This window comes from Rattus norvegicus, chromosome 2, assembly GCF_021556685.1.
Source record: "Rattus norvegicus strain SHRSP/BbbUtx chromosome 2, alternate assembly SHRSP_T2T, whole genome shotgun sequence".
Lineage (NCBI taxonomy): Eukaryota > Metazoa > Chordata > Mammalia > Rodentia > Muridae > Rattus > Rattus norvegicus.
The window spans coordinates 172,059,778-172,075,134 of NC_141535.1; the positions used below are offsets into that span (position 1 = coordinate 172,059,778).

A 15,357-nucleotide genomic window follows, 5' to 3' on the forward strand; every position below is an offset into this window, starting at 1 on the left:
AGGTAGAGAGCATTGATGACTGGTGAGGATTAGTAAAAGCTAGAGGTTAGGATCCCAGGTGCTTCTTGCTAAGCCTGGTTCTGCAGTCAACCTCTGGCTGCTCCTGGACTAATCAGTAAAATCCTTTTCTCAAGTATCTTTTTAGGTAAACCAGGGCTAATCAACTCTGCCTTACCTTTTTCTCAGAATCTTTTCCCCCTAGAGACAAGGTATCTCTATATAGACCAGGCTGGCCTTGAACTCAGGAAGACCCACCTTCCTCTGCGTCCTGAGTACTGGAATTAAAGGAGTGTGCCACCATGCCTAGCTTCAGAGTCCTTTTTAAACATCCTCTTCAAAAAACTGTATTTTGTAAAACTGATTCTGAAGAGCTTGGTTTACATAGGCAGTTCCAGGTCAGCACAGACTGTGATAACAACCTGAGGTGATGGTGTTCATTGGGAGAACACCCTTGGGAGACAGAGACGGGATTGCAGAAAGCTAGAGGCATCATGGTCTACATAGTGAGCTCAAGCCATTTTATTCTGTATGAGGCAGTGACACTCTCCCTATTCTTGCATTCCTGTTGCCTCTGTGCTAGTTCTAGGTAACTGGGATGAGTAAAGTTATAGACCATCTGTCCTTTTCTAATTGCCTTATCCACTAAGCACAGTGGTTCGTGTCCCAGCATGTATCTGCGTGCCCTAGTAAGCCAGACAGCATTCCTGTGTGCACTGCTGCATTTGGTGTTCCATCTGTTGAAGGACAGACACATGGACTGCTCCCTGCCTTCAGCTATGAGCATGGGTGTGTAAATATCTGTTCACATCTCTGCTTTTCATCCTTTGGTATGTACATGCAGAAGCGGAAGTCCTGCATCCTGCACTCTGTCTGCGTTTCTGAGGAGTCACTGTGCTAATTTCCGCAGCAGTGCACACACATTCCCATCTTTGTGTGTTCATACCAGCACCTCCCACAGTCGCTGTGAGACAGGAAGGAGGAGTGAGAGCAAACCGCCATAGCAAATATCGGCTCACTGCTGCACAGTGCAGGGATGGTTCCAGAATTGAGGAGTCTGTTTCACTGGTGCTAAGCAGGGAAAATAAGATGTGTAATTTTTATTAGTGGTAAAAAGAATTATTCTCTTGAACTCTTTGACACTTTAGGGATTGATGAACCGTTGCACATCAAGAGAAGAAAAATAATAAAACCAGGTTTCATACACAGCCCATGGAAGAGTGCGTACATCAGACAGCACAGAATTGATACAAACTGGAGGCGAGGAGAACTCAGATCTCCTAAGGTAACAGACACTTTTCATCAGTAACAGTGCCTGATCTCAATGACTGCAGTGAAACTCGGTGCCTGCCCTCTGTGGAAAAGAAGCAGCTGTATTTCAAAATTAGCTCAAAGTGTGATTAGCAGTCTTTTATTTCTCATTTTTTTAATCTGATAATTTTATTGGAATCAAAGATGAGTTGATTCAGGCATGGTGTCTCATGCTTGTAGTCCCTGTATTCAGGAGGCCAAGGCAGGAGGATTATTGTGAGTTTAAGGCCAACCTGAGCTATAGTATGAAGCCTTGCATCAAAAATGTTTCTTCCAGAAAAGGTGAGTTGTGATGAACTACATTTTTATTAGACCATTCTGTGTGATAGTGTGCCACCATGATTCTTACTAAGAGTTTATAGCCCTCTAGCCTCATGGCCCAAATGGATTTCTCTCTCTCTCTCTCTCTCTCTCTCTCTCTCTCTCTCTCTCTCTCTCTCTGTGTGTGTGTGTGTGTGTGTGTGTGTGTGTGTGTGTGTGTGTGTGATTTGAAGCAGAAGTCTCATTTTCTGTCTTAGAATATTATTTCAGATGTATAAATGGTAGAAATACTAAATATATACTTTAATAACAAAAAATTAGCCAGTTTTGGGAGGCATTGTTTTATATGCCAGCATGCCCTAGGATAATTTTTAGGTTGAAAAAGAAAAGCTGTTACTTGCTATTCCTCTGTTTCTCAGTGCTTTATTTTTCTTCTCTTTTCCAGTGCTAAAAGTTGGATCTAAAACCCACCCTTCCTCCTCCTCCCTTTTCCTCTTCCTCCTCCTTTCTTCTTCCTCTTTAATATTGAGCTGAGGTTTGGCTCAATTATCCAGGCTGTCCTAGAGGTCACCTTGGTATCCCAGGCAGGACTTAACCCAGTGATCCTCTGTCTTGCTCTCTTGAGAGCTATAGTCAGGAACCTGTGTCATCAGGCCCGGTTTTCTTGTTTTTGTCAATGGTATTTACTAAAATAAAGGAACTTTCTTTTGACTTAAATGGGTTAGTCATTCGTGTTGAAACCATCTTTATGACGTTTTGACTTAGTAAATTGTTAATAGAGGATAATAGAATATGAAAATTCTGTATTTAATGTTTAATTTATCACCCAGGAAAAAGATGTACTGTGTCTTTTATATAAATTTCATTCTAAAAATAGATTATAGATTACTATTCTGACACATGGTTCATTCTTGTTTTCACTGGTGTGTGTGTGTGTGTGTGTGTGTGTGATGTATACACATGTGTGTGCACATGCACATATAGGTTAGAAGAGGTGGTCGGTTTTTCTGTTCTCATTCTCTCTCTGACTCACTTTTTGAGATAGTCTCTCTCACTGATCCTGGAGCTAGGCTGACAGTTACAAGCTCCAGCAGTTCTCCTGCCTCCACATCCTTCCGTGTTAGATTATTGTGCAACCACACCCAGTTGTTATATGATCCTGTATATCTGAGCCATCTCTGCAGTGCTTCTCTGTATTTTAAAGAATGCGATGTAGTAACACCCATGGGATATGTACGTTTTTCTTATAGGTGCTGAAAGGGCATGATGATCATGTGATTACGTGCCTACAGTTTTGTGGTAACCGCATAGTTAGTGGTTCTGATGACAACACTTTAAAAGTTTGGTCAGCGGTCACGGGTAAGGTAAGTTCACGTCTTTCCATACCTCAGGGAGTCACCATTTTGTGTGTGTAGTCACAGTAAAGGGGGTGTTTTGGTCCCAACTATTTTAATCACGAATATCAGGCCTCCTTTAGAAACACTTACCTTCTCCTTATGTTCGTGAATACTTTTTTGGCATGCTGGCAGCAGTAGCATTTTCTCCACTTAAATAGTTTGCCGTCTTTGTCACTTAGTCTAAGGTATCTCAGGTGCACACCCTCATTTCTTTACCTGAGACCTTTCACCTTGGCCATGTGAATCAGAATCACTACTTCCTAAGGCCTTCCAAAACATGACAGAGATTTGTAATTTTCCTTATAAACTGCTTTGTTACTAAGCTATCTGTAATTTAGAAACGGAGTAAATCCTGTAAGAGTTGTCTCGACATTAGTGGTACGGAAATGAAGCAGGGCGGCCGTGCCTCATGTACTGCATACGGCTCCTTAACGAGTCTCTAGTGAACATTGACCATTTGAAACATAGCAGAGGAAAGTATGGAAAAGCTTGTTTTTTTAAAATATGTTTTGCTGTGGTGTTCCTCGGACAAGACTTTTACAAATACTCAGATGTTAAAGTTTTAAAAGCAGCTCCACGTTTCCATAGTATAATATTAGTTTGGGGTTTATCTGGGAGTTTCAGTGTCTGTCTTTGCTTGTCTAGAAGGAGCCTAGGCCGCCCTAACTACTGCCCTGAGGAGATGGGTGAGCTGTGGTATGTGGCCACACCCGACTCTCCCCCATTCCTGCCCTGGTCCTCCTCAGTGGGACGCCCTGCTGCAGCCTGGGTGGTTTTAACCCTGCTGACGGGCTGGGGCTGTGGAGCTTACTTGCTTCATTACTTTGCTTTCTGACGCCTTAGGCTTTGTATCATGCGATCTCTTTAAACTTTTTTTACGTCATTTTATTTTGTGTATAACTGTTTACTTGTATGTCTGTCTGTGCACCACATGCATGCCAGGTGCCCTCTGAGACCAGAAGAGGGGGTCAGATGCCTGGGCACTAGAGTTACACGTGGTTGTGAGGCACCGTGTGGGTGCTGGGAATCAAATCAGGTCCCTGAAAGAGCAGCCAGTACTCTAAACCACGGAGCCATCTCTCCAGCCCTTCATGTGAATCTTAGGTTTTATCACATGTTTCTTTCTCCATACTTGTTCCTCAGTTGTGTATCCCTGTAGCATTTTCAGCTACCAAATAAGCAAACAGTAGTGATGGCGCCATGTAGCATTGGTGTGCAAAAATGCTTTCCTAGCGCTCTCATGAAATTGAATAAGTAAAATTTATTCCAGATTTTTAATGAGATGTTAATGTAGCCTTTAATTTGCTTGCATTTCTACCTAAAATTAATCATCTGGGGTGTTTTTCCAGTGTCTGAGGACGTTAGTGGGACACACCGGTGGAGTGTGGTCTTCACAGATGAGAGACAATATCATCATTAGTGGATCTACTGACCGGACTCTCAAAGTGTGGAATGCAGAGACTGGAGAGTGTATACATACATTATATGGGCACACCTCCACTGTACGGTGTATGCATCTCCATGAAAAAAGGTAAAGGCCACGCCCTAGCGACTGGGGCTCACATTACTGTTACTTGTGGATTTGGGATTAAGGGAGTGCTAATGAGCTCCTCCAGTGGCCACTAAGGACAGGGTGCAGGTGGTCCTAAACCAAGAAAGTTAGGTTATGCTGGCTTAAAAGTGGAGGGCTGTCTTTAAATTTTCTTCTTCATTTGACGTATGGCTGTTTTTCTTCAAACTCTGCTCTCTAATCTGTTTTGATGTTTTGATGATTCATCATCTTTAAACAAAAATCATTTTCTTTCTTGATTTTCATATTTATGCTGTGCAAGAACAACAGATTTAGTCACTGGGACTTGTAGCCTGAGTCCTTGAGTGCCACACCCACGTTGTCCCCAGTCCATCGCATCCCTGCTGTAGACATGCTGAGGTCCAGGGGCCTTATCTTACTCTCAGTACTGGTCATCTGAGCTGTGGAGAGCCTCAGGTGTGGGGTCCTCTGGCCTTCTGCACGCTGACAGAGAGCCCTCATTTTAGGCTGGCATTGCTGCCCTACTTCTGCCCACCAAATGAAGGAGAACTTTCAGTCCCATTTCCAAGTGGTTTCAGCCAAGCCTGGCCTCTTTGCCCTTTCCCACCCAGTCTCTGCCTGGGGCTTTGTATCTCAGGCTTCTGCTAACCTCAGGTCCTTCTGTTGACCCATCTTCATTGCGCCCAGCTAAGAGGCTGTGTTTTCTACTTCATTTGTCAGAAAGCATGCTTTTGGCTGCTCATCTTTGCACGGAGAAGGTAGAGACAGGAGGGTCCTTGCGTTCACAGCTCTGAAAGCATGTATCTTAGAAGGGTCCTTACGTGGACTCCACGCACGCATGACCACAGCTCTGTCCATCCTGCCTTGTATTAAGACCCATCGCTGTAAATAGGCTCCCTACAGCTGTGCTGTACACGGGGCTCCTTTTCACTCCTAAATTTGAGCCTGTTTTGCACAGTGTGTTCTTTGCACAGTGATTACAGTTTAGGGATGGGTTTCAAAGGACATAACATTTCCATTTTTGTTGTGTTCGTTATCTCACACTTCTGAACTCCACTCTTTAAAATGGAGAGTGGCTCTTATGTCTAGGGAATGACGTAAAGGTGCCTGGTTGGGAATCTGGAGGTACCTGCATGACTGTCTCACTCTGCTTTTCAGAAGAGGATAGTGTTTGTGGCACTGCGACAGTTTCTTAGGCACTGCTGTTACTGCTGTAGCAACATCTTTAACAATCTGTGAGTCACCAGCTGTGAGCATGCGTCTGAAACTGACTTCCCTTAATGTGGAGCATAAGGAAACAGCCATGGCTTTCTGAGTCCCAAAGTCACTTTAAAACTCTTCCTTTGTCTAAAGATAATTTGTGCTGAGATTTTTCTTCACTCGAATAGGTAGTAGGAACCTGCAGTGTAATGTAATGACAGAGGTCATAGAGAGGGAACGTTCTGGATTGTTATGAGTTCATACCCCTGGAGGTGCATGGCGGATCCTGCATGTGCCCCGTTACCTGCTGCCCAGGATCCTGCTGCCCAGGATCTTGCTGTATGTGTGGACAGGTGCTTGTTTCTTGCAGTACAGTGCTCCCTAAACTGGACCATGGAGCCTTGAGGTGGAACCAAGGCCCATAAGCCAGTGACCAGTTGAGCTTCAAGTCTTCCTCACTTCTCATTCCAGGCAGAGTACCTGGAATTTGCATTTAAAGGCATTAGCGTTTCTTGGGAAAGGATTTCTGTTTAAGAAAAAGAGGAGAAAGCAGCGGTTTCCTCTGCCCTGTGCATTCATTGTCTAACTTTCGTTCTGTTCCTCTCTGCAGGGTTGTGAGCGGTTCTCGAGATGCCACTCTCAGGGTTTGGGATATTGAGACCGGCCAGTGTTTACACGTCTTGATGGGCCATGTGGCAGCAGTCCGCTGTGTTCAGTATGATGGCAGGAGGGTTGTTAGTGGAGCATATGATTTTATGGTGAAGGTGTGGGATCCAGAGACCGAGACCTGTCTACACACGTTACAGGGACACACTAATAGAGTCTATTCGTTACAGGTAAGAGACCGTGTTTCTCCCACCCATAGATTGTCTGCCGATGACTCAGAAGATTGTTCTCCTCAGAGAGTTACTGTCCAGTTGCTGCTTATATGTACTTTAAAATTAGCATGAAGTGGGTTGGGGATTTAGCTCAGCGGTAGAGCACTTGCCTAGCAAGCGCAAGGCCCTGGGTTCAGTCCCCAGCTCCGAAAAAAAGAAAAAAAAATTAGCATGAAGAAGCACAGATTCCAAAATCATGTAACTCATTTAACGATTTCAATTTCTGTGATCCATTCTTTCTTTAAAATACAGATATTGTCTTAGAACCTGATACTTCAGGATTGTACATTTTGCTACGAGTCCTTTAGCCGAGGATTAATTTGACCAAAAGCTGCCCCTTTGTCTTGATAGCTAAAAGTTGATGGAGCATGTGATTGCGACCCCATTGCCATTTGAAGTAGCCGTGGAACCTTTCTGCAGAAAGTCCTGTACTTGCCCAAGGCCACTGACTGGAAGCCACAGAGAGACGAATTTGACTGACCTGTTGTTTTCCTTTAGATTTGAACTTGATATTTATTAATAGATTGTAATATTTCAAGATCTTCAGAAACTAGACATAAAACGCGGTTACTTTTATTTCTGGAAATGCAGCATTTTCCATCCTAAAGTACTTCCTGTTACATAATTTCCTTCCCCGTTACTACTGCCGGTTAGTGATGAGCAAAGCAGAACAGAATCCTGGTGCTGATGTCGCTGTTCTTAGGGCATCTGATTCTTAATTGATGATACTGCCCAAGCAATGAAGTATTGATCTATGATAAGGATGTTGATTACTCCAGAAGAGATGATGGCTTCCAAGGGGAGGGATTGGTTGCTAATGTTGCTGCTTGTGATGTGCTCAGGACCACAGAGAATGATCTCAGAATAGATAGCTGCATGTTATATATACCTTCTGGGGGATTGGTGGGTGCTTATTGGCTTTTAGTATCCTTGGGAAGCTGAAGAAGAGACTACTTAGCTTGCTTTTGTTACTAAAATGCCACCGCTTCTAATTCCTGATACAGTTTTCTTTTGGGATATATGCTAATTAGCATTAAGTTTTTGTAAACAACTTCATTTTACAAAGGCTTTTTGGTGGAATTTACTGTTGAATATCATGAAAGTCATCTGTGGCCACTCCCTTGCCTTGGGTGCTGATAAGCATGTCTTATCTTGAGCTCTGTCTTCGGCTTCCTGTAGGCAAGTCAGACTCTGCATTCTTACGAAATACATGGATGGGATGTAGCTTCATGCTGGGACCAGGTGATCTGAAAGTAATGACGGTTATATCGGGTCCTTTGTAGTATTTTGGACACATGACCCACAGACTCACATGGACATCACATGCACATCAGCTTACCTGCAAGTTCACCCCAGGATGCTCTTTGTTCTGGCCAGCATGCTGCCTGTACCCCACCCCCATTGTGAGTAAGGTTAGCAGCTGCGAGGACAGGGACCTGTGTTTCTGTTCTAATACTCTCCTCGGTGTCTATTGTAGTTTGACGGCATCCATGTGGTGAGTGGATCTCTTGATACATCAATCCGAGTCTGGGATGTGGAGACAGGGAATTGCATTCACACGCTAACAGGACACCAGTCGTTAACAAGTGGAATGGAACTCAAAGACAATATTCTGGTCTCTGGGAATGCAGATTCTACAGTTAAAATCTGGGATATCAAAACAGGACAGTGTTTACAGACATTGCAAGGTAAGTCTGGCCCTCCGTCAGCCATGTTCTGTGGAAGTGTCACTGCTATCCAAGAGAGAGCCTGCGTGGAACAGAGATTTAACCTTATATAGAATACCTGCTCCTGATGAGTTTCTGAATGTTTGGCTTTCAAAAGTAGGCCACCTTGAGAAATGTCTTTCAATTGTGTCTTTACTGTGAAAACTCTTTTTTTTTTTGGGGGGGGGGGTTCTTTTTTTTGGAGCTGGGGACCGAACCCAGGGCCTTGTGCTTCCTAGGTAAGCGCTCTACCACTGAGCTAAATCCCCAGCCCCTACTGTGAAAACTCTTAATCATTTGCTACGTGTTCTGTTGACTCTATTTAACTTAACAATGAGAAGAAAGACTTGGCTGTCTCACAGAGCAATGCTTTTTTTGAGTGAACATTTTATTTTGAATTGAAGCATCTCTGATAGGAAGTTACTCTGACCTCTGCTTAGTCAGTTCCTTCAGCTGGAATGGAAGGGTAATGGTGCTCTCTGAAGTAAAGATTCGAGTGAGAAGTATTAGCATCATTAGGTATAGCCGTTGGGCTCTTCATGAGTAACTTTCTCCCCTTAGTCAGGCCCTTAGAAGGTTGTTGCTTGTTTGTTGTTTGTTGTTTGTTTGGGGCGAAGCCATCAGGAGGCAGCACAGGGAAGCCCTTGTTCTATAATTGTGACTGTTCCTAAGAGTTTGGGCTGGTCACAGGTTCACCTCCTTCTTTGGTCAGTTGAGAATGGTTGAGTGACAGACCTGCATGTTCCTTTATCCAGCAGTGGAGCACGTGCGCTGGCTGACCAGGGCTACTGGGAGCCAGAGCTCTTGAGACTTGGTATGTAGTTACAAATGGCTGCCAGGTTTTCTTACATCCAAGCTGGTCCTAAACTGGTCGTAAGTGCACAGCTTTTCAAATGTTGCGTTTCTTGTATGTTCTAATGTAGAGAGCACGAGTCCCACGCAAAAGCCCCTGAGCCTCGCTCCGAAGCAGTAACCACCCTTTGCCTTTGCCTAGGTCCCAGCAAGCATCAGAGCGCTGTGACCTGCTTACAGTTCAACAAGAACTTTGTAATTACCAGCTCAGACGATGGAACGGTAAAACTCTGGGACTTGAAAACGGGTGAATTTATCCGAAACCTAGTCACATTGGAGAGTGGGGGGAGCGGGGGAGTCGTGTGGCGGATCAGGGCCTCAAACACGAAGCTGGTGTGTGCAGTTGGGAGTCGGAATGGGACTGAGGAGACCAAGCTGCTGGTGCTGGACTTTGATGTGGACATGAAATGAAAAGCAGACAAGATGAATTTTGTCCGACTGTGTAGACAATATACTCCCTGCCCTTCCCCCTCGCAACAAACAAACAAACAAACAAAAAATGAAAAAAAAAACAGAAAAAAAAAAGAAAAAAGAAAAGAAAAAAAAATCCCTTGTACTCAGTGGTGCAGGATGTTGGCTTGGGACAACAGACTGAAAAGACCTACAGACTAAGGAGGTAAGAAGAAGACAAGAGACCGTAACTGACCGGAGGCGGCAGCTGTCGCATCACCCAAAGGCCTCACTTCTGACTGAGGGGCAGCTTGGCGAAAGGAGACTCTAAACCCAACCAGGTGCAATTGTTCTTTATTTTCTTCTCCAGTGGTCACTGGGCAGAGCTTCATCAGCGTTGTTACCTTCACCAAGGAGCAGTGGTGGTGATCTCCAAACACGGGCTGGTTATCTTCCAATCAGAGCATCTGCAACAAAAAGTCATTTTTCTGAAGTGGAAAAGCTTAAATTACTGTGAATTGTTTGTGTACAGTTACCATGAAGCATTCTTTTTCTTTCCTTTTTTTTTCTTTTTCCTTTTTCTTTTTTTTCTTTTTTCTTTTTCTTTTTCTTTTTTTTTTTTTTTTTGCCAACCATTGCCAATGTCAATCAATCACAGTATTAGCCTCTGTTAATCTATTTACTGTTGCTTCTATATACACTCTTCAATGCATATGTTGCTCAAAGATGGCAAGTTGTCCTGGGTTCTGTGAGTCCTGAGGTGGATTTAGTTCTTGATGCTGGTGCTAGAAGTAGGTCTTCAAATACGGGATCGTTGTCCCACCCCTGTACTGTACTCCCAGTGGCCAAACTTATTTATGCTGCTAAATGAAAGAAAGAAAAAGCAAATTATTTTTTTTTTATTTTTTTTCTGCTGTGACGTTTTAGTCCCAGACTGAATTCCAAATTTGCTCTAGTTTGGTTACAGAAAAAAAAAAAAAAAAGACTTTTTTGCCACTGAAACTTGAGCCATCTGTGCCTCTAAGAGGCTGAGAATGGAAAAGTTTCAGATAATAAAGAGTGAAGTTTGCCTGCAAATAAAGAATCGAGAGTGTGTGCAAAGCTTATTTTCTTTTATCTGGGCAAAAATTAAAACACATTCCTTGGGACAGAGCCTGAGGTGCCTGTTCTGTGGAGAAACTTCTTTTTGAGGGCTGTGGTGAATGGATGAACATACATAGTAAAACTGACAAGATATTTTAAAGATATATATAATACAAAACAAAAGGAAGTTGCTGGTCAGTCGTACCATCGTACAGTATTTGGGAAAACAACTGTTACAGTTTCATTGCTCTGAGTGACTGACGTGAGAGGAATTCGCTCTGCAGTGCCGCTGTCGCTCCCGTGCCAGCGCGTGGAGCGAGCGAGCGGGGTCAGATGGTCCGCCTCATTCACCAGGAGCCGTAACTCAAGCTGAACTGTGAAAGTGGTTAACACTGTATCCTAGGCCGTCTTTTTTTTTCCTCCTCCTGTTTATTTTTTTGTTTGTTTTATTTATAGTCTGATTTAAAACAATCAGATTCCAGTTGGTTAATTTTAGTTATGTAACAACCTGACAAGATGGAGGAAAACAACCTGTAAAGGGATTGTGTCTATGGTTTGATTCACTTAGAAATTTTATTTTCTTATAACTTAAGTGCAATAAAATGTGTTTTTTCATGTTACTATGCCTGTTTCTTCCACTAGATAATTCTGTATCATTATAAATGTATAGTATTTGTGTCCTGTGTTTTAAATAGTCAGGTTTTGGGTTACTTAGCATCTCCTGCATTGTGACCTAGAAACCAGTGCTTCCAAACCCAACTAAGGCTGAGGTACTGCCAATGTCACCCTGAGCTGTCAGGGAGGCCACTCTTCTATTTGCATTGGGTATATGAACATGAAAGTGCTTCCTTCAGTCATAAAATGTGTAGTAATTACAACTAAAAGCCTTGTAATACTGGATTCACCTTCAAATCCCATGTATCTAGTGCTCACCAAAGCAGTTGTGCCCAGGCGTCTCTCAGGCTGCCTCCAGCCCTGAGATGTGGCCTCTGTCACCTTTGCCTCAGACGGACCTGAGAGCTGCAGCTCAAGCAGCTTAGATGATGCCTCAGATGAAGCAGAGGGTCTGCAACAACCCAGGCTATAGGAAACAAATGTCGTCAAACACGGACACTTTCCCTGTGGAGAATGAGGCTTTCATAGTTAGAAGCGTCTGTGCTATTTAGTCACAGAGTCACTGTCTTAGGATTTTACTGCTGTGAGCAGACACCATGACCAAGGCAGCTCTCATAAGGATAACATTTTACTGGGGCTGGCTTACAGGTTCAGAGTTTCAGACCATTATCATCAAGGTGGGAGCATAGCAGCATCCAGGCAGGCATGGTGCAGGCAGAGCTGCAAGTTCTACATCTTTACCTGAAGGCTGCTACAAGAAGACTGACTTCCAGGCAACTAGGACAACGGTCTTAAAGCCCACACCCACAGTGACACACATATTCCAAGAAGGCCAACACATCTAACGATGCCACTCCCTGGGCCAAGCATATACAAACCATCACAGACAGCCACACTCGCTCGAAGGGAAGGCTAATTGAGATCACAGAGTCTGTCACAGAGTCAGAGTGGATCCTGAACATAAAGAAGCACCGTCTTACACACTGTTCTAGGAACTCCTTTTGGTTCAAGCCTCAGCAAGCACACAATAAGAAAGATAGGGCAGGCAACCGGGAAGACTGGACTATTACGTGACAGAAGACAGGGTACAGTGCAGATTAGGCAGACTCAGGCAGCTCTGAGAAGACCAGAGCACAGCCCAGAGCCAGGCCTGCTGTTCACATTGGTGATTTTGGTCAACAAAAATTAATTGGCTGATACAGTTCTTGGAATTAATATTTTCAAAGGGTCACATATATGATGCTACACTGTGGTATAATTCAAGAAAACACCCACCTGTAAAACATGGCAGAAAATAAGAGTTCACTGGTTTTGCAGATAATCAAGCATCCCATTTCTATTAGTTACTGGATCTCTGACCATTGGACCTCATCTGTCCTCACATTCAGATGTGGAAGGTAGCATCTCCAAGGTTAACGTGAGGGTTGGATGGAATGTTACAAAACCCTCTGGTGACTTTTAAAACTCAGTGAAAGGAAGCTATTGGTAAATGATCACTGGGCTAGCAAGATGGCATGGTGCCCTTAGCTCTGTCCCCAGGATCCATGATGGAAGGAGAGAACCAACTCCCAAAAGTTGTTCTTTGGCTTCTACATGTGCACCATGGCATATGAACACGACACCTGCCCCTGTCTTGCACACACAAAAACAAACTCAGTTTTGAAGAAAACAGACAAGATCTGTATTTGACAATTATTTTTACAGTTCACTCAGGTATAAAATGAAAATGGCATAGGTACTTTATTTTAAGTAGAGTCTCATAGATTCTGCAGAAAAAATATAATCCAAACTTATATTGAGCACCTAACAATGGTATTGTGTCTGCTCAGCTGTTAAGTGTTGTAGGAACATAGACTGTTGAGGATGAGGAGTGGCTCAGTTGGTAGAGGGCTTGCCCAGCATGCACAGAGCCCTGGGTTCAATCCCTAGCACCACAGACCAGCTATTATGATTCCTGTGATCCCAACCTTCAGAGAGTTGAGACAACAGTTATCCCTGGCAAGTTCTATTTCAGTTCGAGATTCAAAAGACCCTGTGTTTTTTTGTTTTTTGTTTTTTGTTTTTTAAAAAAAAAGTGGATCTGTTCCTGAAAGAGAACATGTTAGTCTTACTGTAAAGAAAGTAAGGAATTACCATAGTTTAAAAAAAAAATCACAGTTTTACTCTTGCTGAAGGAATTTGCTGCTTTATGTAACTACATTTTTATAACATTGTAACAAAACTTAATGTTCGGATTAGGGCACAGGAGTGACCAGGGCAGGTGTCCAGTGGGTGTTATCAGATGTGGCAAAGGACTGGGCTTTCATTTCTTACTAAAATTGTTCATAATTTTGACTCCAAAGCCTTCTGACAGATTCAATTGTCTGGGTTCTTTCATTAACCTGCAACAGCTAGTGCCTACCTAAAAGCTTCATGAATGTTCCAATCTATTTGTTTAATTTCCAAAAGAAAAGAAAAAAGAAAGAAAGAAAAAGCAATTGACATCTAATTATTTGTATCAGCTGTTGTAGGCCATTTTCTCAATCCTCCTGCCAGTTTTATTATGTCTGTATCCCAGAATGGATTAGAGGATACAGTCAAACAGAAACAGGAGAAACCTCCTTGGAGCCTGTCTTCAGTGAATGAGGATTTGCAGGCAGCTTCCGAGACCCAGCCCTTCTAGACCCTTCTCCCTAAGGTACCCACCACACCTCATGAAACTAGGGTTCCAGAAGAACAGACCCTTCAGCCTGCACCACTGCCTTGCCCTGGGACTTGCATTCCAGAAACATGAAGCATGGCTGCTTGCTTATTGGGACAGATGTCCACTGCACTCCCTGCCCTCTAGTTCCTTCTTTAGGAAAATGGAGAGGTGGTGAATCAGTCAATCCCACCTCACACAGCCTTGTTTTCCTTCTGTTAGGCCTGCCTTGTCCCCAGTAAAGCTCTAGACTGCAGCCTGTATTCCCCCTGGTTCACCAGCCAAGGAAAGATCTAACCTGCCATGTACCTTAGGGCTAGTTCCGGAGAACATCCTGGCACCCTGTTCTGTAGAGCTGTGTAGCTCTTAAGCGTGAAGTAGCTCTGTGTTGCCAAAGCACGAATGAATTAGAATAGATGCTGCTCAGGCAGGCTGCTTTGGCATTTGCTGCACCTTGAAGATTGTATGTGCAAGCACCTTTACATACACAGAGACTACTGGAAACAGGTTTTTCTGTGTTGACATCCTCTCGTTTCCTTGTTCCCTTTCCTCCTTCACTCACCAAGAAAAAAGAAAAAGAAAAGGGAAAGAAAAAGACTCAGGCTGGATGGCTCCTGTCTGTAACCCTAGCACTCAGGAGGTGTGAGGATCAGGAGATCAAGGCCTCATGGGACCTCCCTCCAAAGGCAAACAACTGAAAAGGAGCTCAGTGACTAAGGAGACCCCCGGTGTCTTCCTCCATGGCTCACTAGCCACTGGCTATGAGAGGTGGTTATGCATGTTCACGCACTGTTCCTGGACTCCTGCATTGAGTAACCATATGGCAATCTGAAGAGTTGGTACATAATCTTTCATTTTGGCACTTTCTGCCACCCACAAGTTAGATCCTGTTAGATCCAAAGTGGCTGCACTCGGCTCTCTTAGTCATTGCTTTGAGTTGTAAACAAACATAGCATGATCTGGCATTGTAACCAGCCAGCGAGTCTCACTAGCCACTCAATTAATACGAGTGAGGCTCCTGCCAACTGCCACCTCTGTCTAGGTGGATAAAGGAAAGCAACAGCAGAGAACTATCAGACGGCAACTTGCAGCTTATTGGGGGCGGGGGGTGCGGCTGAAGGCGCCAGAGTGTGCATACCTTTCCCCAGTGAAGAAAAGTGTAAAGGGATTCGAGATCCAACTCCTAGGAAAACTCGTGGCTGCAGAAGCCTGGCAACTTCCCAATTTACAATTGAGTACAAAAATAGCGGTGTTTCTATTTCAGATCTGAGTCTTCCCGGCCGGGATTCTGGAGGACAAGGAACCACTGAGTGGACATTTTGATGGCTCTGTCCTGAACGTCTTGGGCCGGAACCTATTTCTGCTGTTTGTCTTCAGACTCTGTTCCACTTGGACAGCTGTGGTCTGCAAGGAAAAAAAATATTTTGAAGTGATTCTTGCAAACCAAAGGTTCCAC

General features: G+C 43.8%; 1 protein-coding gene across 19 annotated transcripts in view; it reads left to right on the forward strand.

Moving 5' to 3' along the window:
* Window positions 1-11,226, forward strand: part of Fbxw7 (F-box and WD repeat domain containing 7) — a 161,571-nt gene extending 150,345 nt beyond the window's left edge. For all 19 annotated transcript variants that reach the window (NM_001419528.2, XM_087613422.1, XM_087613421.1 and 16 more), the window contains 6 exon segments: window positions 1,146-1,282; window positions 2,820-2,933; window positions 4,316-4,497; window positions 6,308-6,533; window positions 8,053-8,263; window positions 9,276-11,226. In NM_001419528.2, coding sequence (NP_001406457.1) covers window positions 1,146-1,282; window positions 2,820-2,933; window positions 4,316-4,497; window positions 6,308-6,533; window positions 8,053-8,263; window positions 9,276-9,544 — 1,139 coding nt within the window. In that variant the 3' untranslated portion in view covers window positions 9,545-11,226.
* Window positions 11,227-15,357: the final 4,131 nt, after the last annotated feature.